Source organism: Cyprinodon tularosa, unplaced genomic scaffold (assembly GCF_016077235.1).
Source record: "Cyprinodon tularosa strain WSP-4 unplaced genomic scaffold, ASM1607723v1 ctg272, whole genome shotgun sequence".
Lineage (NCBI taxonomy): Eukaryota > Metazoa > Chordata > Actinopteri > Cyprinodontiformes > Cyprinodontidae > Cyprinodon > Cyprinodon tularosa.
In genome coordinates this window covers 1,323,977-1,348,395 of record NW_024038977.1, presented here as the reverse complement: position 1 = coordinate 1,348,395, position 24,419 = coordinate 1,323,977, and the positions used below count along the sequence as shown (strand labels likewise).

The window sequence follows — 24,419 nt, the reverse complement described above, 5'->3', positions numbered from 1 at the left end:
AGAGCCAGTTGCTAAAACTTCATACGATCTGATTTTCCATCTGTTTCAGTGTTTTCAGGCCTTTAAAGATGCTTTGAAAGAGATAATCTAGTCAAAACAATTCTGCTCTTTTCAAACTTTGCTTAGATAATACATCCCACCCACAAAAACGGTTTCATATTATAACAATTATCAGTGTTATCCACCATTTATTCACCTGTCAATCGTCATATTAGTCATTATTGTTGTAACAGAGGATTTAAATGTTAGCTATCAAAACAAAGGAAGGTCTTTGTGTTGTTTTGCCATGTGTGGTAGAGTATCTTGTCAGCTTCTAATAAGAAGAACAAGGTTCACTATACTTGTACCTTTTGTCTGATTGAACAATGTTACAGGAGAAGACTATAGTATCAAATCTGACTTCACCTAATTCACTTAGTGCTCCAGTTAGCAGCGAGAAAGTGAATCATTGTGTGAGCTACAATAGCCCATTACCTGAGAGTTAAAGAGCTCCATCAGTCCACGACACCTCCTCCCCATCATCCCCCCCGGTGAGGAGAATGGGATTTAGGAACTGAATGCCAGGCAGCAAGTAATGAGCAAGCTGCAAGCCCATTTGCGCTGGGAGAGAATAGGTCCCTAATGAACCACTGAAGACACTTAGGTCCACTGATTCAGGACTGAAATGTGCAGCTGATGGCCAAAAGGAGTTTGTGCCAATCCAACCAGAGAAAAAATAAGAAAAAAAAAAACACATGAATTTAGAAGATAAAACTTTGCCAATGGACTTTGTATGTTTTCATGATGTGTGTGAGCCACAGACCAGCAGGGAAAAATCCTCCTTATCCCAGTGGTGCCATGCTCAATCCCCTTCTTATATTTACTGTGTCGAGAGATGCTATCAAACCAATCCAGGCTATTTATTTTCCCTTTTAATGGAGAGACAAGTTCCTATCCTGAAATAAAATCTTTGGATGTGTAAGAATGAATTCTCAGTTGCAACATAAGCTGCCACCACACCACTTCTATTGCGTTTGAAATATGAGAACTTCCTCACAGCCCTTCCTGAGTCATAACAGAAAAACTGCACTTCTAGCATTTTTCATCTGGGACATCAAGCTCTTCCCACTGCAGCTCGCTGAAAAGGTCAAAGCTTTTGTATTTTAAGAGCTAAATTAAAAATAAAAACAGAAAAAAAAAACATTTATAGCAAATGTTTAAAACACAATTCAAGGAAATGTAACCGCTTTTACAGTCAGAACATCTGTATAAAAAGAAAGATATTCTCTTTAGGCTTGACTGGGTAGAGGGAAAGATTTCAAACCAGGGTTTTTATGGCCTTCAGACAATGGGCATTTTATATTTGGGAGTGCCCTCTTTTAGTTAATGAGGACTTTGTTGGAAAAAGAAAAGAAAAAAAAAGCAAGCTAACAGCTTGGAGACAGAGAGCAGTAATTTCTGCAGCGGTAATGAAAGGAGAAGAGCAGTAGGAATACCCACCCATAGCGTGGACGGCTAGTATCGCAGGCAGCAGGAGGGCAAGCATGATTTCCAGCAAGGATTCAAACAGCAGGTCTCCGTCTTCAGGCACAGCACTGCAGGAGGAAAAAAGAGATTTGATATAAAGAAATCCTAAAATAATATAAAGAAATTAAAAACACAGCATTATGGGGAGAAGCATGTTTCAGAGGGTGATCTGGTGCAAGATTTTCCAATGTTAAAATGTCACTGTTATATATGTGTCATCAAAATAAAGGAGGAAAACCATCCAAATACTGAGTTATTATTGAGATGCTTTACTGTGAAGTCCATTTATTTTTTTCCCGCTTTATCCGGAAGACAGCAGTCTAAGCAGAGATGCCCAGACTTTTTGATCCACCCACACCTCGAAGGGTGCGCCCAGCCACCCTGCAAAGGAAACTCATTATGGCATCATGTATTCGCGATACTGTCCTTTCGGTCATTACTCGGACCTCATGACCATAAGTCTCACTTTACTGTGAAGTGAGATTTCTTGAAGCTTAAGAATGTATTTATGTTTAAAATGCTTATTCTAAAGCAGAGGTCTTCAACGTATTCCAGGCCAAGGACCCCCAAACTTATGGAGAGATGATGCGCGGACCCGATAATTTTATATATTGTTTGAAATTGTGTTATATCAAACTGGTTCTATAGTAGCTCTATTAAAGATGAAGTCATGTAACGAAAGTGATTTCGCCCTGGGATTATTCAAGTATTTCTGATTCTGATTCCTGGTTGATGGGACAGGTGTTGTGAATGAAACTGTGCCCCGATTGAAAGAGCTCCTGTGTGTCGCTGAATGTTTGCATTGATGACGAAAAGACATCTTCTGCCTACATTTATCTGTTTACTACAGTGTGTTGAATTCATGTTAACGTGGATTTAAAAACATTTCAATTAGTGGAAAAAAATTGAAGGGGGAATATAAAAAAAAGTAATCAATCAAACTTTCGCGACCCACATGCAGTACCTCCGTGGAGCCCCTAGGCATCGTGGACCCCCTGTTGAAGATCTCCGTTCTAAAGGATAAAGGAAGTTGATCTTAAGTTGTTTTCCTTATTGTGTTGGCAGAGTTGGCTAATACATAGTTAAAAATATAGTTATACATCAGAAACCAAAAAAAAATTAACACTTTAAAGTTTTTAATCTTCCTGTATTTTGGGCACCTTCTAAAAGAATATCTTGGTAACGATTAGCTGATTACATCTATGATGTGTGCTTTATCGCTTCCTAAAGGTGCTGGATTGAGATGTCTGCAGAGACTTTGACGATATACTGATGGTGCAAAATCTAAAATGCTTAGATTACTAAAAGTCTCTGTCTATGAACTCTGTCTATGAACATTTTAAATAGTATTGAATTATATATAAAAAATTGGGTTATATTGTTTTGTTTTTCAAATGAAACTAAATCCCCATTTAACAATAATGAGTAATAATAAATGGGATAACTCTGTTTGTCCTTATTTCACAGCATGTTACAATATGCTGGTGCAGCTAATAAAAGAAGAAGAATGTAAAAACTCTAAATTTATGTCCCCTTTAGAAACTAATACAGGGAACAAAATTTAAATCAAAAGCTGTTTGTTGGTCACATTTATCATGAGCTGAAGCCAAAGATCTAAGACTTTTTTAATACACCAAAGGCTTGTTTCTCTCAAATCTTGTTCTATTTGCAGAGATAATTCATCCACCTCTCATTTGTAACACATCGAGATGTGAACGAGGTGGTCCCTACCCCTCATTCACATAGACTACATTCAATGTCTTCTCCACAAGCGGATCCTACACACATCTAATACACAGTTGATGCAACAGATCTGCATCCCTTTTCCTGTGTCGTACTTCCTGTCTGGCTACACTACTTTTTGGAAATGTAGTAGGTTTTGCTTCCTCCTCCATCAAAAATGGACTCGATCTGTATTTCTGACGGACAATTGAGGAGGGCTTTCCCTTATGCTGCAGTAGACTAGAATAGCTTTTTAGAGAATAAAAACACGTTTGACGCAGAGATTGTGAATGAGGTTTCAGGCTGACCACGATAAAAGGCCTCTAAAATGTTCAGTTTACCTTTATTCTGGCGATCAGCGGGATAATTACCTTATGCGACACACCTTCTTTGCATAGATTTGATCGGGTTATATGCCTGTATAGATAATGGAACTGAAACTCAACGCAGTATAAACAGTAGTTGACATGTTCAGTGGCCATGCCTGTCATGAAGAACTAGAAATCATGTATAGATCCTTTTGAAATGAAGCATGGATGAACGGCACAACAACGGAACTCAGGATCTAGTCGCAATATCGTTTTTTTTTTTAATACCTATATTAAAATGCACCTGTGGTCCTTACACATGACATGAGGCTATCGATGCTAGAACTTTACTTTAGTCTGAAACCCCCACCCTGAGAAACAGTCCAGCCTCTTTTTTATTTCCCCCTGTAAGATGCTAGTAGCCCATCTGTGAGAATAGTCAGTGCAGTATGCCTCTTCATGTACTCACTACTGCCTGAATCTACTCCTTGTAAAAAAAAACTAAATTCTCTGAAATATTTTCTTTGACAACCCTGTCATGGTTGCGGTTATTCTGCTTGCCACAATTTCTTCTTCGACTCAACTTTGTATAAATATTGTATAAAAAATGTCTTTTTTGTCAATGATCTATCGTGGCTTTTCCTCCTTGTGGAGGAAGTTAGTGGCGATCTTTGGGACATCTGTCAAGTAAGCTGTTTTCTTCAACATTATGTAGACCTGGACTGACCTCCACATTGAGGTGCTCAGAAAGTTAATTAGCTGATTAGGGCGTAAGCAGCCCTTTTAAATTCTCAGCTATTTTACTATGTTTTTATTTGTGATTTTTTTTCTAGGAGTAAAAATCTATATAATACATTGGTTTAAATGTACATACTGAATAGTAGAATATTGAACTATTCTATTTTTATTTTTTATTTTTGCCAAAAAAGCCTTTTTTCATCCTTAGTATCTCAGTAAAAACGAAAGAAAATAAGTCCCCTTCAGAAATAAAGATAAAATTGTCATGATGGGTGTCACAGAGAGTAAGCCCAAGATGCAGAACACACACACGGAGGCACTGGTAAAAGTCCAAAGAGTTTATTTAAGGCACAAGCACAATGAAATGAACAGGTACAGTTCAGTCCGGGGGGGGCTGGTTCACTGGGGTCCGAGCAGGGAAATGGAGATGGTTGGTTTCAGAGTTCATGAGGGGCTAAGCCTCTAGCTGTTAGCTTAGCAAAGCTAACTAAGATCTGAGCTTCCAGCTCAACTCAGAGAACAACAGGGAAGACACGGGAAATCCACATGGGAACCTCTAGGGAAACTCCACATAGGTGTCGTCAGGTTTCAACCACGTAGGAATCTTTGGGAGGATCTGAGCTTCCAGCTCAACTCAGAGAACAACAGGGAAGACACGGGAAATCCACATGGGAACCTCTAGGGAAACTCCACATAGGGGTCGTCAGGTTTCAACCATGTGGGAATCTTCGGGTTGGCTCACCAGGGCAGCTTAGCAGGTTAGGTTTTCCAAGAGCTTCAGGCTTGAGACTGGTTTCCTGTGATGCAGCTCTCCCAGAGCTGCAGACCGGAGACAGGTTGCCAGGGAGACAGCTCTACCAGAGCTTCACGAAGGGACAGGAGGTTAAGCTCTTCCAGAGCTTCACGAGGAGACAGGAGGTTAAGCTCATCCAGAGCTTTCACGAAGAGGCAGGAGGTTAAGCTCATCCAGAGCTTTCACGAAGAGACAGGATCCCTGTGAGGCAGAGATAAGAGATGTTAGAATCTGGTCTCGACCTAGGAACAACCAAGACTCAGTCAATAGCAGAAGGTTCAGGAAGCTAACCAACTAAGATCAACACTGCGGCGTGGAATCAAGGTCTGAAGTCAGCTTATATACTGTGGTCCTCCTAATTAGTAGATCAGCCACAGGTGTGTGGGAGGTTCAGCTCAGGAGGACCCACGGCGCACTCTGCTGGAGGCAGAGGGTAATCTCCAGAACCTTGGGACTCCAGCCCTAAGGGAAAGACAAAGAAAGCAGAAGAGGATCCTCGGCGCCCTCTGGTGGGCAAGCCTGAGGATCCCAACAGAGCCCCCCCCTCAAGGGCGGATTCCAGACGCCCCCTGAAAAAAAAAAAAAAAAGTCCAACAAACAAACAAAAACAACCCACCCAGGGCGGGCGGAGGGGGCACTAGGGCGAGGAGGGCCAGAACCAACAGAAAAAAAGGTCCAACAAACAAAAAACAACCCACCCAGGGTGGGCGAAGGGGGAAACAGGCCAGGAGGGCAGAAAACAAAAACAGAGTCCAGAACAAAAAACGATCCACTTATGGTGGACGAAAACAAAAGAAAACCCAACAACTTTCTTGGGCAAAGTCTCTGGTGGCCGGCCGAGGGACCGGCTGCAGGACACAGTCTCGGGTGGCCGGCCGAGGGGCCGGCTGCAGGACACAGTCTCGGGTGGCCGGCCGTGGGGCCGGCTGCAGGACACAGTCTCGGGTGGCCTGCCGTAGGGCTGGCTGCAGGACACAGTCTCAGGTGGCCTGCCGTGGGACCGGCTGCAGGACACAGTCTCAGGTGGCCTGCCGTGGGGTCGGCAGCGGAGGCGTAGAAGCTGCTCAGGAGGCCGACCACGGGAATGGGAACGAAGCAGCGTCTTAGGAGGACCACCGCCGGGCCGGAGGCATGGCAGAGGTTCAGGAGGCCGGCCTATGATCCGGCAACGGAGCAGAGTCTTAGGTGGCCGGCAGCGGGGTCGAAGGCGACGCTGACACTCTGGGGGTCTGCCACAGGGTCGGCGATGAAGATGTTGTCCCGGGGTCTGCCGCGGGACCGGAGGCGAACCTGACGCTCTGGGGGTCCGCCACGGGGCCGGAGGTGAAGCTGACGCTCTGGAGGTCTGCCGCGAGGCCGGAGGTGAAGCTGACGCTCTGGAGGTCTGCCGCGAGGCCGAAGGCGAAGAACCTTTTCAGGAGGAAGATGCCCAAACTTCAGCAGGTACCCCCACGGGGTACCCCGTCCCCTCCTCGGCAGCTCAGGCTCTGTAGCGACCGCCGACTGCGGCTCAGGAGGAGGCTCTGAAGAGACCGTCGAGTGTGGCTCTGGAGGTGGCTCTGAAGAGACCGTCGAGTGTGGCTCTGGAGGTGGCTCTGAAGAGGCCGCCGACTGCGGCTCCGGAGGAGGCTCTGAAGAGGCCGACGACTGTGGCCCCGGGTCAGGAACTGGAGAGCCCGCCGATTGCGGCTCTGGAGCAGGGGAGCCCGCCGATTGCGGCTCCCGATCAGGAACAGGGGAGCCCGTCAATTGCGGCTCCCGATCAGGAACAGGGGAGCCCGCCGATTTCGGCTCCCAATCAGGAACAGGGGAGCCCGCCGATTGCGGCTCCCGATCAGGAACAGGGGAGCCCGCCGATTGCGGCTCCCGATCAGGAACAGGGGAGACCACCGACAGTGGCTCCAACACAGGAACATGCGAACCCACCGACTGTGGATCCGCCTCAGGAGCAGGGGAGGCCACCGACTGTGGCTCTGTCTCGGGAACAAGGGAAACCACCCATGGAGGCTCATGTTCAGTCTCTGAAGTGGGTTGAAAAGTCTGTAGAGGACTCTTGGCGATTTGTGGTCCCTGTAGAGAGGCTCTTGGAGGCCTATCTCCCTCAACTCCGAATTCTGAAGTCCTTCTAAGCTTTAGCTCAGGGGTCTCTAGACGGCACAGGGCAGGCTCAGGGGTCTCTGGACGGCACAGAACAGGCTCAGGAGTCTCTGGATGACACAGAGCTGACTCAGGGGTCTCTAGACGGCACAGAGCTGACCCAGGGGTCTCTAGACGGCACAGAGCTGACCCAGGGGTCTCTAGACGGCACAGAGCTGACCCAGGGGTCTCTAGACGGCACAGAGCTGGCTTAAGGCGACGCCTTTTCTTACGCCGAGAAGTCTTTGGAGCTAGGCTAACTGGTTTATTGATAGGATCAGACGCTAAATTAACCGGTTGAGAAATAATAATTCCAGAATGGATTACAGGGTCTGGGGCTAACAAATCAGGCATGGGGTCAGGTTCAAAACAAACTGGGTTATTTTCAGGTCTTGGAGCTGGATTTGGCTGGCGAGTAACAGAAAGCGGTGGCTCGAAAGGGCAGATATCATCTCTATCACCATAGAAAAAGTTCCATAAATCAGCTTCATGGATGTGGGGAGCTCGATTAACAGGCGAGGGAACTGGTTTAGAAAACACGGTGACGGGTTCAGGTGTCTGGTCAGGCTGTACTGCTCTGGGTCTAGTTTGCAGTTCAATATCTAACCCGACTGCTAGCTCTATGAGATCCTCAAGGGTATCTGGCTCAACGTAAAAGCTTAGCTCGTTTCTGACCGGTTCATTTAGAGCTTGGAGAAAAGCGGTCATAAGCGCAGACTCGTTCCACCCAGAAACGGCTGCTTTACCCAGGAACTCAGAAGAAAACTCAGCAACGGACCTATTACCCTGTTTAATTTTAAGAAGGTTGCCGGAAACGGAGCACTTAGAGAACTGACTAAAAGTTCTTTCTAACTCTCGGATGAACGTTTCATAATAACAGTTAAATCTAGACTTAGACGGGAATCTGGTCTCTGCCCATTCAAGGGCTTCACCGGACAGAAAAGACACAACAAAAGCTATCCTATCCCTATCATACAGGAAATCAGACTCAAAAATTGAAAAAATAACCGACACTGAAATAGAAAAGACTTGAGCTTACTTGGGTTGCCAGAAAACCTCTCAGGAAGAGAAGGACCGGGTGACGAAAACGACGGGATGAGTTCTGACCAGAAAGGAGGGTTATTATCTTGACTGGAAAGTGACGGACGGACTTCCGGAAGTGACGAAACCGGAACCGGAAGTTGAACTGGCGCCATCTTGTGATTCCCACGAAGCCTGTGGGATCTTGAAACGTGTGTTTTCTTAAAGTCAAAATGGGATTTTAACTCACGGAGGGACTGTGTGTGATCAGGTGTCAGAGCGTCCTGTTTCTCAGATCTACGACGGAGGTGATCTGCTGGGCTTTGTGTTTGGCCGCAGTGTTCTGTCATGATGGGTGTCACAGAGAGTAAGCCCAAGATGCAGAACACACACACGGAGGCACTGGTAAAAGTCCAAAGAGTTTATTTAAGGCACAAGCACAATGAAATGAACAGGTACAGTTCAGTCCGGGGGGGGCTGGTTCACTGGGGTCCGAGCAGGGAAATGGAGATGGTTGGTTTCAGAGTTCATGAGGGGCTAAGCCTCTAGCTGTTAGCTTAGCAAAGCTAACTAAGATCTGAGCTTCCAGCTCAACTCAGAGAACAACAGGGAAGACACGGGAAATCCACATGGGAACCTCTAGGGAAACTCCACATAGGGGTCGTCAGGTTTCAACCACGTAGGAATCTTTGGGAGGATCTGAGCTTCCAGCTCAACTCAGAGAACAACAGGGAAGACACGGGAAATCCACATGGGAACCTCTAGGGAAACTCCACATAGGGGTCGTCAGGTTTCAACCATGTGGGAATCTTCGGGTTGGCTCACCAGGGCAGCTTAGCAGGTTAGGTTTTCCAAGAGCTTCAGGCTTGAGACTGGTTTCCTGTGATGCAGCTCTCCCAGAGCTGCAGACCGGAGACAGGTTGCCAGGGAGACAGCTCTACCAGAGCTTCACGAAGGGACAGGAGGTTAAGCTCTTCCAGAGCTTCACGAGGAGACAGGAGGTTAAGCTCATCCAGAGCTTTCACGAAGAGGCAGGAGGTTAAGCTCATCCAGAGCTTTCACGAAGAGACAGGATCCCTGTGAGGCAGAGATAAGAGATGTTAGAATCTGGTCTCGACCTAGGAACAACCAAGACTCAGTCAATAGCAGAAGGTTCGGGAAGCTAACCAACTAAGATCAACACTGCGGCGTGGAATCAAGGTCTGAAGTCAGCTTATATACTGTGGTCCTCCTAATTAGTAGATCAGCCACAGGTGTGTGGGAGGTTCAGCTCAGGAGGACCCACGGCGCACTCTGCTGGAGGCAGAGGGTAATCTCCAGAACCTTGGGACTCCAGCCCTAAGGGAAAGACAAAGAAAGCAGAAGAGGATCCTCGGCGCCCTCTGGTGGGCAAGCCTGAGGATCCCAACAAAAATCATCTTTGGTATTTACGTCTTTGGACTTTTAATAAAAAAAAACATTTTCATTCAGCCTCGACCACCTGTTTGGCATCATTTGTATAACTGCTGAACTGCAGTCAGAGGCTGCAAAACGACAGCAGCCAGTAACCCCAAGGCCACATTTTAGACAGCCCTAAGAAATAATAAACAATGGAACTATATGCAAATGATTCAGCTTTACTATCAGAGGCAAAATAGACTGAATATAAAAAGAATAATAATTTAAAATCTTTCATCTCAACCAGTTTGGAATGCTGAAAAATAAGGTGGAAGGAGTTAATTGAATTAATCATTATTAGTCAATTATTTAAATATCCGGAATCTAATTTAGTAATCAATTAATAACTGACTGGAGTATAGAGAAAGCAACTTACTCAGAGTGGTAATAATGCCAAAATTGTTTAAAAAAAAATTGTCAAAATGCTTTATCCGGAACTAGTTTTGGCATCACCAGCTTTAAATTTTGCATAAAATCTTTAAGGAAACATTTTCTATCTAATTGATTACTTAATCGACAGATTAATCGATTACCAAATTCATAGTTTGCTGCAGCCCTAGTTAAAACAACTAACATTCCACCTCTTTTACCCTAAAACTTGTCTGTGTCTGGAAAATCCACCAAATAATGGAGCTAAAGTGTAAATGGTGCACAAGTGGGCACTGCTTACACATTCTCAGCGCACAAGAAAATGTATGTAGCACAGAAAATGAAATCCAAAAAGAACTTTAAATCAATTAGACCAATAAAAAAAAAATACTGAATCATTTTGAATTTTGAACAGGAAGAAGAATATGTCCAGAAGGACAAGTCAATATCTCGTTGAGAATTTGTGCCACATTTCAAACATCCAGTGCTGGTAGTGAAAAGATTTATTTAAAAAAAAATCATATCAAAACAGCCTCAAGAAAGCGTCTTGAGGCTGTGATAAATTTGGAAAACCATTAGAGAAGGACAGAACTGGAAAAATAGATAAAATATGAGTCCGATTTGTTGAAATTCTTGTGACATTTATTAAGATTTCTTATTACGGAATACTTTTAATAGTATATAATTAGAGTTAAAAAGTGTAATTAAATAAGGGCTGAAACAATAAATGCAGAGACTAGTGATGAATGATGAGCCTTTAGCTGACAGAGCAACGTATTTAGAGCAGCAATTATACAAAAATTCTAAAAAAAAAAAGGACAATTTTTTTAATTAAGATTTAAAAAAATAAAATAAATTTCGTCTGTCAATATGCTCAACCAGAAGTCCTAAAGTGGAAAAGTTTTTGTTTCATCTGGTTTAATTTCGTAAAAAGTCTTCCTTAAGGAACCTTTGGCTATCCCATTATTAATCAATTAATCGAAAAATTAATTAATTTGCAAAATAATTGTAAGTTGCAGCCCAAATTAAATAATTTACATAGTTTTGGGAATTTATACTTTTATCACAAGCTTCAGGACACATTTAATTGTGCAAAATGTGCATTTTTTTAATGCGAACAAAAACTTAAGTCTGCAAGGTATAACATCTAATTTCTTCCAGAACAGGACCCTCACATACTACACATCTCATGAACAAAACTTTTCTGTTGTTTTTTTTTTCATTACAGGTTTGCAAAATCACTTAAATTAAAAGTAAACTAATTCAAACTGCTGCTTTAATTTCTTTTTCTTTTCATAAACCTTGTAACTTGCTATGATCCTGGGTTAATAACAAGTGTTGTGGTTTAAGCATGCACATCTGATGTTGCTCACAGTTAATCTCAGTGTACTCAGCAGGCTTGTATCTATGCTTAGAAACTCTAATTGACCATTTTCTATTAAAAGCATGGTCAAATGTTTAACGCAATCATAGCAGGAGATGTTTGCTGCCAACAAAAGGCATTTCAATCTGAAAAACTCATACAGAGAGAAAAGATAATTAGAAGAATTTATTGATAAGAAAGTATAGTCTTTGGCGCTCAGACCTCGGCAGGAACATTCATGCTGAATTATGCTTTAACATGCATGAGTAGATGAATGTGAATAGGGATGTTCCCCCCCGGCCTGAAACTGGTGGTGGTTTAATCCGAGCTGGTTGACAAGAAGATCTGCTGGGCAGAATTGTGGGACTAGAAGACTGAGGGAGCTGACGCCGGGGCTTCACTCAGACTCGGGATATAGAGGTCCTGCTTGGGGATGCAGGTACCGTGAACTGTCCATGATGAGCAAGCATGAAGCGACAGTGGAGAGGAAAAACTCCCCTTTGGGAAGAAACCTCTGGCAGAACCAGGCTCAACATGGTGGTCTTCTGCCGGACCAATGCGATGAGACGAGGGATGGTGACAACTGGGATTAATACTCTCTGATGAGGTTGAGGTGGAGTCGTGTCATGAAGGACGATTCAGCTGCGATGGCGTAGAAGGGGATGGAGGTGGGTGAATTGTCGTCTGAATCGAAATCCGACATTGCGATTGCAGGATAGCGGCTGGGGTGAGATTTGAGGGAGTTTATAAAGTGGAAGCAGGACGCGGATTGGACTTCGTGGTGGAGTAGTTCGAAGCTGATTGGCTCGCTTCAGAGACGGATCGGCTTCTGATTGATGGAGGTAAGTCAGTTTCTTCAATTGAACTTCCGCTAGAGCTTCATTTGACTTCATCTGCTACTGATTAAATATTAGTTTGTGCATGTTTGGATATTTTTAAATATGAATGTTGGATTTATAAATAGAATTTATAAATAGAATCGGTTATTTATGTAAAACAAAGTCAGTTAATAATCACTATTAAAGCTGAAGTCTGTAAGTTTTTAAAAATCACTTTTTTGTCATATTGGCTAAAACTGTCCCTATGCCCAGACAGCAGTACATGTGATATGTAACCTGTGAAAAAAACTGCTTCAATTGGTCCCGCATACTGCCTGTATTTCAATCTGGAAAGAATAATTCGGGACGAGTCAAAACAACCAATCACAGCCAGAGGAGCGTCTGATGGAGTGTCAATCACAGCTCACACACGCTGAATCCCGCCCCCCCCCCCCCCCCCCCCCCCCGCCCCCCCCTTCTGGTCGCATGCGGTAGCCGCGCAGATGCTGTGAGAGGGGTGGAGCTTGGAGGTGGGGCATGAGTGAAGCAGAGAGGGTGGGGGAGTGGCGTGAAACCTGTTTTTCTTCAAATTTTCAGTCGAAGTCTGCTCTCTCCTCAATGTTACAGACTGCAGCTTTAAGGTAAAAACAAGTGTCATTAAATGAGGAGCTTCTTAAATTGTTAAACAGGTAAGCTGCCATCTTTGCTTCACTGATTAAAAGATGCATAAGTCGGGCCTTTTTGCTTATTTTTCCTATTTTGGCAAACTCCTCCAATAAGTTTAAATGTTTAAATGTAGGGATATATAAAAATTCCACGCCCAGTCAAAACGTAGGCAACCAGTTGTTGTTTAGAGCCATTAACAAAGTTATTGGTTTTGTAATCATGCCACCCCATAAAACCCTTTTTATTGAGATTTTTTACAATTAGAAAGATATTGTTTTTAACATTAATACTGGTGGGAAAAACAGCATAACCTCTCACTGAATTTCAAAACTTTTGAATTAAAAAAGATAAAATACAAGAATCTCTTGCAATTGAAAAATAAAGGGTAGGGGTTTCTCTTGTGATTAGATAAAAACTAAAAGCAGTCATGCATCTTGACTTACAGCTCAGCTCCATTACTTGTTTTTGCACATAAATAAATACACGTCAGCAATGTGTTAAGCCAATTTTCTTAAAAGATGAGAGCCGCCCAACAGCTGCTATAACTGTTTGGGTGGGATGGTGCCCAGTGGAAATTCAGCTTATCAGCTGTTATGGCTTTTTGGTATGAATCATTTCAGCTCTGTAGCTCCACCCCATGGTTTACCCAAAGGATTTTCCATGCATCTCCTTTTATAGCTTCTGCTGAAAGGATGTGGACTGAAATTGTGGCTCGGTGTTGTTTTCATCACATCTTTGCTCACAGTTCACCCAGAAGGACAAATCAAAATGTTTGTTACATTATGTAAAATTCTCTGAATATTCCACCACAAAGAGAGGGGAAAATATTATTCAGGGAATGAGCTGGGATTCAAAAAGGGGGAAAGAAAATTGAATGACAAAAAAGAGCAGACGAATACCACAGCTATCCTGTTCCAGGATGAGAAGAAATCTGCCATTAGCATAGGCCACAGACTCTGACTCAGGCTGTCCAGACAGCAGGAAGCCATCAAAGGGGTTTTTACTGAATGACTCAAACACTTTACCACCAACTTGCTAGCCTGCGTACTCTTTTCTCCTTTTTATTTTGTGATTCGACTCACAGGAGGTGAATAAAACAAGCTGACCCAACTCAAGTAAAAAAAAAAACTTGTGAAAATCCGGTTAGGATTTAGGAATAAAGAAAATAGAAGCTATAGCTGCAGTAAACTGATGCATCAAAACCTTGACCAGCTCTCAGGGATGTTACAGGCATTAACTTATAATGGTGCCATTTAAAGCCCATTATGTCTGAGAGAGAAAAGTCGCTGAAAGACTGCGTGGCAGCCTGAATGTGTGGCTTCCTTTTAGAGACTAGCTGTCAGCACATGAGTCATAATCACCCATGTATTTCATTTTGTCACAATGTCAGGGACTATTAAACTTCATTTTGAGGTCAAAGAAAAGATAAATGATTTTTTGGGGGGGAGTTTGTACAGATCATTAAGATTTAGTAATGCTGTGGTGCCATCATAGTCTTTAGGGAAATTTCAGTGAGGGTGAGGGTTCTCCAACAGTTTGGCATCTGTACTTATCTTTAGTCCGGTCCTTATTTTCAATACAAACCTAATGAATATGGCTACCCCTCTGGGAAGTGCCATATGGGTAGCTTCAGAAACCATTGACCCTTTGAAGACAGACATTTCTAACCGCAAAACGAGCTCTTCAAACTGGCACAAAAATTTAACGAGCGCTCAAAATGACTGGCCTCCCTTTACTCAGGTCAGTTAATATACTGTATGACTTAGTCAAATTATGCTTAAGATCATCAAACTGAGGAAGAGCTCCATAAACTTCAAAGTAGTATTAAATCTGAGAAGCTGCATAAAAAAGTAAAGGTACCTTTGTTAAATAATGTTGGATGTTAATGATTTATTAACAAATGGATTATTTTTAATTGTGTCTTTCATAGTGATAGCTCTTACTCCAGTTGGGTGGTCAGAAACTAAAGTATTAGATTATTTGGATTTATAGAAATTGCGTTTTCCTTCATTTTTGCCTTCCACAAATCTAGTTGGAGAATCACCGCTGCAAGGCCGATTTATGCTTCTGACGCATAGCCTCTGCATCCGTCAAATTTGTCTCTGTGTGCGACCACGCCCCCCTGCGCAGAGGTTCTGCAACCGTCGTTGTGCACCTTTAAAAAAATCCCGACTATGCGTCGGACGATCGCAAACCAGCGCAGACACAAAGCAGCTGTTATTGGTCCTTGGTATGCCTTTCCGACTGTCTGTGTGGTCGTCCTTCTCGATTCGACGACGAAAGGTTAAAGTGGAACGCCGTTTTTTTTTACATTGGGCCCTTGATTTTACCTTATTACATCATGTTCTACTCACTCATATGAGTTTTGTGTCATTTGGAGCTGTTCTGAAGATATTCCGTTAGGTTATATCCAAGTAACGTCTTCCTATGGGCAACGACTTGAAGGCACAAACTAAACTGTTCATAATGTATTCTTTATGGACCGCCAGCATTCATACCATGTGGGCGAATCACTGTCCCCAAGACATCCTCTGTTATATTTTTAATATTTATATTTTTTTTAAACAAAGCGGAGTGTGTATGACATCATCCGCGCTTATCATTTATTGAACAGTATGTAATAATTTTATATTTAAAATACTTTCAGAAGTTTGTACTCTGAATGTGACCAGACCTTTCCTATAATAATAGAAGGAATTGATCAACTGTAAAACTAAAAAGCTGGACATCTACCATCACTAATCAGCTTAAACAATAAAAACACTGTTTTTAAAGGGAGTAATAAAGGTGTTATAATTAATCTATATGGAACTGAAAGTAAAGAGTAAAGCCTGTTGTGTATTCCACGTTGGACTGAATGTGTAGAGCCATTTTTACAGGGTGATACAGATTAATGTCCCCAGACCTTTTAGAGTAATGAGAACAGCAGGTTGACAAACCCTCCTGGGTTCCTTTTACCAGGGTTAAACAAATGCTTGGGCTTTAAATCATTGGGCTTTCAGTGGAAAAAGGACTATGGTTTAAATTTCTTTCCAGATTAACTAAACTCAAAAGTATGGCCACTATTCATCCTTTCTAATCTAATAACTCTTAATGAAAGCCAACTGCCTCCAGACGTCACAAAAAGGTAAAGAGCCTATTAATAACAAACTTTTTAACAAACCATTGAAGATAGAAACCGAACAAAATAAATCAAACCTCTGAAATGTGTGAGTAGTGGGAGGGCGGGGCTTAATTTCGGTTTTGTTTTGACTACCTTCAAAGGGACAGCGTGTAACAGATTTGGCTTTTTATGAGCAAAAATCCAGTATTGCTAAATAAATACATGTTCTGCGAAAGTCAAATAACATTAAATTAAAAATGAATTTTATTCATTTTAATATTATTCTATATAAAACATAAACCAACAGGTAAGTGTATCGTTCTTTCAGATCAAATCTTTTATTTAGGCTGATTTGACAAGAGTGATGGAGGTTAATGTGTCCACTCCATTTAGAAAAAAAATTTTACTTTAGGGCTTCTGTAGTAGGTCTCACAGGCTTGACAGGAAGGCACTAGTATGTCAATTGTAATTTATTTATTGCACCAATGCCCCTTTAAAATCAATAAGTCAGTCTAACAAAAGCATGTTATTGAAAAAGCCAGCAAAGTTAGCAAAGGTGGGATGGTCCTTTGTTACATACTTGGAGGAAGAGGCTCAAACTTCAACTTAAATCCCAATGGTTTTTCATATTTATGTGATATATTACTACAAGTTATAATTTGCATCCGGGTCAATCAGTCCATGTAATGAACTGGTCTTTTCCTTAGATAGAAAAATTTGAATCAATTTGACTGGATGATCTGGTGTAAAGTGCTTTGAGATGACATGTGTTGTGAATTGGCGCTATATAAATAAATAAATAAAACTACATTCATTATAATAAATGTTTTTTATGATAGTCAAAAACTACAATGTTTCTTGCAAATTTATTTTTGCATGGGCAACCAGACTAGTTCACACTATGTGGGCGGCATATCAGTCTGGAAAGGAGTGAATAGAGCCCAGTTTCAAATGTACGACGGAGTATTAGGGCCATACATGAAGAGAAAAAATATTTTTGCCATGACGAGATTAAACTCGACATGTCAACTTTAAAGTCGACATGTCGACATTAAACTCAACATTTTGAGAATAAAGTTAAAATGTCATGTTGAGTTTAATCTCGCCCTGTCGACTTTAAACTCGCCATTTCGAGAATAAAGTTGAAATGTCATGTTCAGTTTAATCTCGACGTGTCGACAATAAAGTTTAAATTAGTTCAAGAGAGCCAACCGCTGCACAGGATACATGCACAGAATCCTATACAGTTGCAGCACGTCAAAGACTACCTTCACTCTTAAAACGCAGACTGCAGCTGTGGAGCGCGGTTGCTCTTTTCTCCAAACTTTGGAATGTCGAGATTAAAGTCGCCACGATATATCAACTTTATTCTCGAAATGGCGAGTTTAAAGTCGACACGTCGAGATTAAACTCAACATGACATTTCAACTTTATTCTCAAAATGTTGAGTTTAATGTCGACATGTCGACTTTAAAGTCGACATGTCGAGTTTAATCTCGTCATGGCAAAAATATTTTTTCTCTTCATGTGTGGCCCTAATACTCCGTCGTACAAATGCATGACAGCAAGAGTCAGCAGAAAAAGTTTAAAACTTATCAGATAGCTACGGATGTGACGCAAAAAATAAAATAAAAAAATAAATAAAAGCTCTTGAAGCAGCTTGTCATTGAAATTTCAACATTTTAAACAGTTCTTATGTACATAATAAAGGACATTAATAAAACATCACCCCACCGCGGATGCATTTTTGACTGTTGTGGTTACAGAAAAGCACAGATGCATTATGGGCCTGCTCACCCCGCTTGTTTTAGAACAGCATTTTTTTTTTTTTTTCCAATTTTCTGATTCTCCCCTTGTGCCCTGCCACCCCACTTTGAAAACCACTTGACTAGAAGATAAGAAACATTCACTTAAACTGACAGGCTGCACAGGAAGAGCATTATTCCAAGAAGCAGGCAGTAGGACAATGGAAATGCAAGAGGAGCTGAAGGAGCTGCAGCAGCCCCATGCTCAGGTGGGAGAATCTGATAACAGATCTCTTAGTTGTGCAATCTGGAAGAGAAGAAAACTATTGTTCAAAGGAAGCTATATAGAGTCATGTTTACTTCAAGCCATGCAGAGGACACAATAAAATGTGAAGGAAGGTTAGATTCAACTTATGGGCTGATCTACAAACCATTATGTGTTAAGGATGCATCTCTTCAAAAGATACAGGGAAGTTGGTCATAGCAAAGGGGAAGATGGATGAAGATATAGGCGAAATTTATTACGCTCTTTTTCTTTCCTCCTTTCTTTTCTTTCTTTCTTTGTTTCTTCCTTCCTTCTTCTTTTGTTCTTTTCACCAACTTCCATTACTGGTTTGTTGCTTTAAAAACCCCATTACAGTATTAGAGCTCCAAGATAAATTAGTATTTAGTGCACTGGTAGTTGTTATGAAAAGTATGATAACCACAGAGCTGGATGAAGAAATGTTTAAGTATATGATCTGTATATACATATTAACCTGGTGTTAAGTCAAAAGTTCTCTTTCCTAATTCAAAGAGAATCATAAAGTGAAAAATAAATAGTCTTTTCGCTTTTAAAAGTTGAGTTAAAAAGTGACAGTTCAATAACCTTCTCTCCAATAGATACTCTTATATAAAGAAAATAATTAGTTATTACTGAACCCGTGGATTAGTTTATTTTCACGTATTAATTTGACCTTTTTTATCAATCAATATTCCATATTGAAAACCTATCTGCAAGATGTGCAGCATAACACCAACTAATCAATGTTCTGTGATAATGAAGTAAGTTCCTGATTCAAACCGATTGTTTTATGTCCTGACTGCAAAAAAGTAATGCACATCAAATTACATGAAGTGAAGGCCAAAGCAGAATAGGGAATATAAAATAAATTCATGAATTTGCTTAAAGCAGTTGTAAATACTGAGACTAAATTCCTACTTCCAAAGGTGACCCCTGTTACCATCCCTACCCACCCCCACCAACCCCGTGCTTTGGTCGCTAATTTATTCTGTGGTGGAAATGGAAATCCCACAGAGAAATGGAAAAGTGCGTTAAAAAGGCAATGCATCATCATTTTTCTCTGATTACGTGCATCTAACATAACAAGTCTGTGTTTCCCATGTAAACACTCTTCACTCCAACACAAGGTGGTATTTTTATACTTCTCATGTTTTCGGGGGGTTCTAAATATGATCAAATACAAATAAACAACAGCAATCGGCCCTGGATCCAAGAAGACAGTCTTGAAGTGTTTTAAATAAGTAGAAACATGTTTTTTTTGTGCAAGATTGATAACTGCTAACACAGCACATTGGCTTTAGGGATAAATCACATGAGTTTAAGTAATACATGTTACAGCTAATAGAGGAAATGTTGCATTTTTTGGTAGATTATTTTTGGCCACTTGCTGCATCAGATGTAAAGGGATTGTATGACAGAGGAATGACATTATTAGTGATAGTCTGCAAAAAGTGTGGTTCAACCTGAAGAATAGAATAGAATAGAATAGAATAGAATAGAATAGAATAGAATAGAATAGAATAGAATAGAATAGAAAACCCATTATTGTCTATGTTAAAAGAAAGCTCTGTGTTTATTCCTTGAATCTTTCGCTCTCCGGTTCTTTTTCCTGAAAAGAGATCACTCGGAACGAACTCTTTAAATAACACCTACTAACGTATATGTATTAAATAACTATGAGACATGACAAGAGATTTTGATAGAAATTGTGATCTTACTCAGATCAGAGAAGTTGCTTAGAGTTACAGAAAGCAGCTTATCGTGAAGTGGCCCCAATTACCAGTTAAAGAAGCATTTTATACATTTATGTCTGCCACATCATCACATTTTACATCACACGTTTGCAGATGAGGAGACATCCATGGCTCCAGCCTTATCAAGATATTACATTACGGTATGTTCTTAGCTGAAAGACACCGCTCTCATTCCATTCTCAAATCATTGCTACGTACAGAATGAAGATTATAACTGGACCAGACCTAGGAACTGGCCTAATTAGATAAACTACTGGGGAAAACATCAGTTCTGACACACAGCAGGCAGCTAATATTAAGGTGTAATAAACTCACACATCTTAGAATGGGGAAATTCTGGTGTTTACAGTAGTACAAAGATAACAGAAAAAATGGTCACACAAATGTGGACCTTAGAAAAATTTATAAGAATAATTTAATAGTGAAGAGATAAAAGATAAACAATAAAATACTGTAGTGTAAAGTTGTTTATTAATATAAATACTGTGCACCTGAAGAATAAATAAACAATATACAGCTATGGACATTTTTACAATAATGGATATTTGAAAACATCTGAGATGTGCAAAATGACAGCAGCATGTAACTGACTCAAGCCGGACATACACTGTGCGATATTTTCAATCCCTGCAAGCAGCTACAGCTCAAACTGTACGACGAAAGTGCAGAGTTTACAAGTTCACAGCTCACAATGCGTGTCCTCCCACTGTTCGGCCTGTCAAACATGTTTGATTTTCTCCCAACCTTATCATTCCTGATTGGGAGGTGGTCGCCCCTCGTTACCCCTTGTAAACTACACAACGCATTACACATGATCAGGCTGAAAGTCAGCCCGATCCAAACACTGCTAAAAATCGGCCCTGAAAAGGACAAAAAAATCATACAGTGTATACCCGGTCAGACCAGCACACCCAAAGTCAATACCGGTTTATCCCTTTAGTTTATCCCTGTTTATCCTTTTATTGTATCCCTTTAGTTCATCTCTTTAGTTTTGTACGAAAAATAAACTTTAAACTACCTCAACAGGCATGTATCCCTTTAGTCATGTACAAAAAAACAATTTAATGACTTACTTTTTGGTGTTTTTTGAAGCGTATGGCGATGTCACCTTAAATAATTTGACTATGCGTATATTGCTGGTCTGACTCGGTATGCTCATATGACAGAACACTGGCTTAAGGTAGAAACTGAGCAAAATCAGCATGAATGTAACAACTTATTGAGGTTGTTGGGAACAGTGATGGTTATTGAGTCTTCCAGCTGCTGGGAGGAAGGATCTGTGATAACGCTCCCTGGTGCATTTAGGGTGCAGCAGTCTGTCACTGAAGGAGATCTGCAAAAGCTTCATGCATGGGGTGGGAAACATTCTCCAACAGAGATGTTCATTTAATTAAGATCCTTTTTTGTTTTCCATTGATTAAATTTCTGTTTTTTTTTTTCATCTTCTGCACTCCCTAAAGAAAGGAAGGGGTAGCAGCAATTATTTGTCTTTCTGCTCTAGTGTTTACTGGATGTCTAATTTCTTTTTCTTTTTTTAAATAGATCTCTGAGGTATTAGATATCTTTAGCATATGGCTAATAGTGTTTTTTCACATATGAAACATTACTTACATAAATTTTACTACTTACTTTTACTTCTTAATATCATCCCACTCCATCTTTGTTTTAAATAAGCAGATTCGGTGCTGTTGTTTTCTACTTTCTGACTCTTTTTTTTTTTTTTTTTTTTTTAAGAAAATCTTGTTTTAAAAGATAAATTGTTTTGTTTTCCAATGCATTGTGAAGTTTTTGGGGTGGCTGCCTGCTTGTTTTATCCTTACAGCTAATAAGCTGCATCTATTCAGCAGTAAAGTGTGGTTTAAGTGAGAAAGCCAACCAGGCTTTGGAGGAGCGCTACTGAGCTGCTTTTATAGCAAGCTCTACCTTTCTGGAAGTTTACACAGAAGCAGCTGTTGCTGCTGTTTAACTTCCCAAATACCCAACATTGGTGACTTTCTAATGTCAGAGAACAGTAGATGAACTCCTTGGTTCTTCCATTTGAGTGCTTTCTATGTTGGAAAGTTAAAACTCACTGACCGTCCAGCCTTGGTGACTCTCCTCTCTGTCCAGACGGTCTTATTTTCCAGGGCAGGTCATTCCTCTCACAACAAAAACCCGGTTGAAACGCAGCCGCTGCGCTTTAATTAGTCAGTGGAAAATAAACGGGGACTTTCTCCTGCACTGTTAAGGTTGTTTCATTGATTTGGGGGCTTCTCTGGGAAGAAACCACTCCTTGCTGCTTTGTCCTGCGGTGATGTCATGCGTAGAATCCGCTGTACCGACCCTCCTCTGAGCAGTTTAACTGTTTACAGCCTGGCTGATCTGCAGATACACTTCATGCTGGATTTGAGTTATATACAGGTGCTGGTCATAAAATTAGAATATCATGAAAAAGTAGATTGATTTCAGTAATTCCATTTAAAAAGTGAAACTTGTATATTATATTCATACATTACATACAAACTCATATATTTCAGATGTTTATTTTGTTTAATTTTGATGATTACAAATGACAACAAATGAAAATCTCAAATTCATCATATCAGAAAATTAGAATATTGTGAAAAGGTTCAAAATTGATGGCCCCTGGTGCCACACTCTAATCAGCTAATTAACTCAAACCACCTGCAAAAGCCTTTAAATGGTCTTTCAGTCTAGTTCTATAGGCTACACAATCATGGGGAAGACTGCTGACTTGACAGTTGTCCAAAAGACGACCATCGACACCTTGCACAAGGAGGGCAAGACACAAAAGGTCATCGCTAAAGAGGCTGGCTGTTCACAGAGCTCAGTGTCCAAGCACATTAATAGAGAGGCGAAGGGAAGGAAAAGATGTGGTCGAAAAAAGTGTACAAGCAAGAGAGATAACCGCACCCTGGAGAGGATTGTGAAACAAAACCCATTCAAAAATGTGGGGGAGATTCACAAAGAGTGGACTGCAGCTGGAGTGAGTGCTTCAAGAACCACCACACACAGACGTATGAAAGACATGGGTTTCTGCTGTCGCATTCCTTGTGTCAAGCCACTCTTGAACCACAGACAGCGTCAGAAGCGTCTTGCCTGGGCTAAAGAGAAACAGGACTGGACTGCTGGTGAGTGGTCCAAAGTCATGTTCTCTGATGAAAGTAAATTTTGCATTTCCTTTGGAAATCAAGGTCCCAGAGTCTGGAGGAAAAGAAGAGAGGCACTTCATCCACGTTGCTTGAAGTCCAGTGTAAAGTTTCCACAGTCAGTGATGGTTTGGGGTGCCATGTCATCTGCTGGTGTTGGTCCATTGTGTTTTCTGAGGTCCAGGGTCAACGCAGCCACATACCAGGAAGTTTTAGAGCATTTCATGCTTCCTGCAGCTGACCAACTTTTTGGAGATGCAGATTTCATTTTCCAACAGGACTTGGCACCTGCACACAGTGCCAAAGCTACCAGTACCTGGTTGAAGGACCATGGTATCCCTGTTCTTAATTGGCCAGCAAACTCTCCTGACCTTAACCCCATAGAAAATCTATGGGGTATTGTGAAGAAGAAGATGCAATACACCAGACCCAACAATTCAGAAGAGCTAAAAGCCACTATTAGAGCAACCTGGGCTATCATAACACCTGAGCAGTGCCACAGACTGATCGACTCCATGCCACGCCGCATTGCTGCAGTAATACAGGCCAAAGGAGGCCCAACTAATTACTGAGTGCTGTACATGCTCATACTTTTCATGTTCATACTTTTCAGTTGGCCAACATTTCTATAAATCCTTTGTTTTTATTGGTCTTCAGTAATATTCTAATTTTCTAATATGATGAATTTGAGATTTTCATTTGTTGTCATTTGTAATCATCAAAATTAAACAAAATAAACATCTGAAATATATGAGTTTGTATGTAATGTATGAATATAATATACAAGTTTCACTTTTTAAATGGAATTACTGAAATCAATCTATTTTTTCATGATATTCTAATTTTATGACCAGCACCTATATATATATATATATATATATATATATATATATATTGCTATTTCTAAATGAAAAGCCATGCAACACCGGAAATAGAGATACAATTCATGTTGAATTTTATTTATATTTTGGATTTTAAATATATTTTAAAAATTTATTGTATAAATATATATATGTGTATGTATACATACGCTAAGACTTGGAGAGATTTATTTTGTCATTTTGTTTACAAAAGCGTAAACAAAAAGAAATGTATATATATACGTATATACTTTTTTTTTTTTTTTTTGCAAAAGGAAAGCCATGCTACACCAGAAAACAGCCCCCAATTCAAGAATAGTTATTACACTGATCACCACTGTTTTATGTTGTTTAAGAATTTTAGCGTTTTTTCTTTTTTTGTTGTTGTTTTTTTCTTTTTTTGGGGGGGCGGGGGGTTTATTTAGTTTCTTTTATATGACGCCATTTCACAACACATGTCATCTCAAGGCACTCGAATGCAATCCCTCTCACTAAGCATGCTTGTAGCAACAGTGGAGAGGAAAAACTCCCTTTTAAAAGTAAAAAAACCTCCAGCAGAACCAGGCCAGTGTGAGCGGCCATCTGCCGAGGCCGACTGGGGTTCAAGGAGACAGAAGCAGAGATACAAAAGGTAACTGTAAAAGGCGGC

The 24,419-nt window shown here is 40.9% G+C and overlaps 1 protein-coding gene across 1 annotated transcript in view; it reads right to left on the bottom strand.

Annotated features, from left to right (window-relative positions):
- cd276 (CD276 molecule) overlaps positions 1-22,076 on the bottom strand; it is a 163,972-nt gene extending 141,896 nt beyond the window's left edge. The window contains exons 1-2 of the mRNA XM_038289826.1: positions 21,838-22,076; positions 1,480-1,574 (exon numbers count right to left, since the gene is read on the bottom strand). Of these exons, the coding sequence (XP_038145754.1) occupies positions 1,480-1,525 (46 nt within the window). The 5' untranslated portion in view covers positions 1,526-1,574; positions 21,838-22,076. The remainder of the gene's footprint in view (positions 1-1,479; positions 1,575-21,837) is intronic.
- Positions 22,077-24,419: the final 2,343 nt, after the last annotated feature.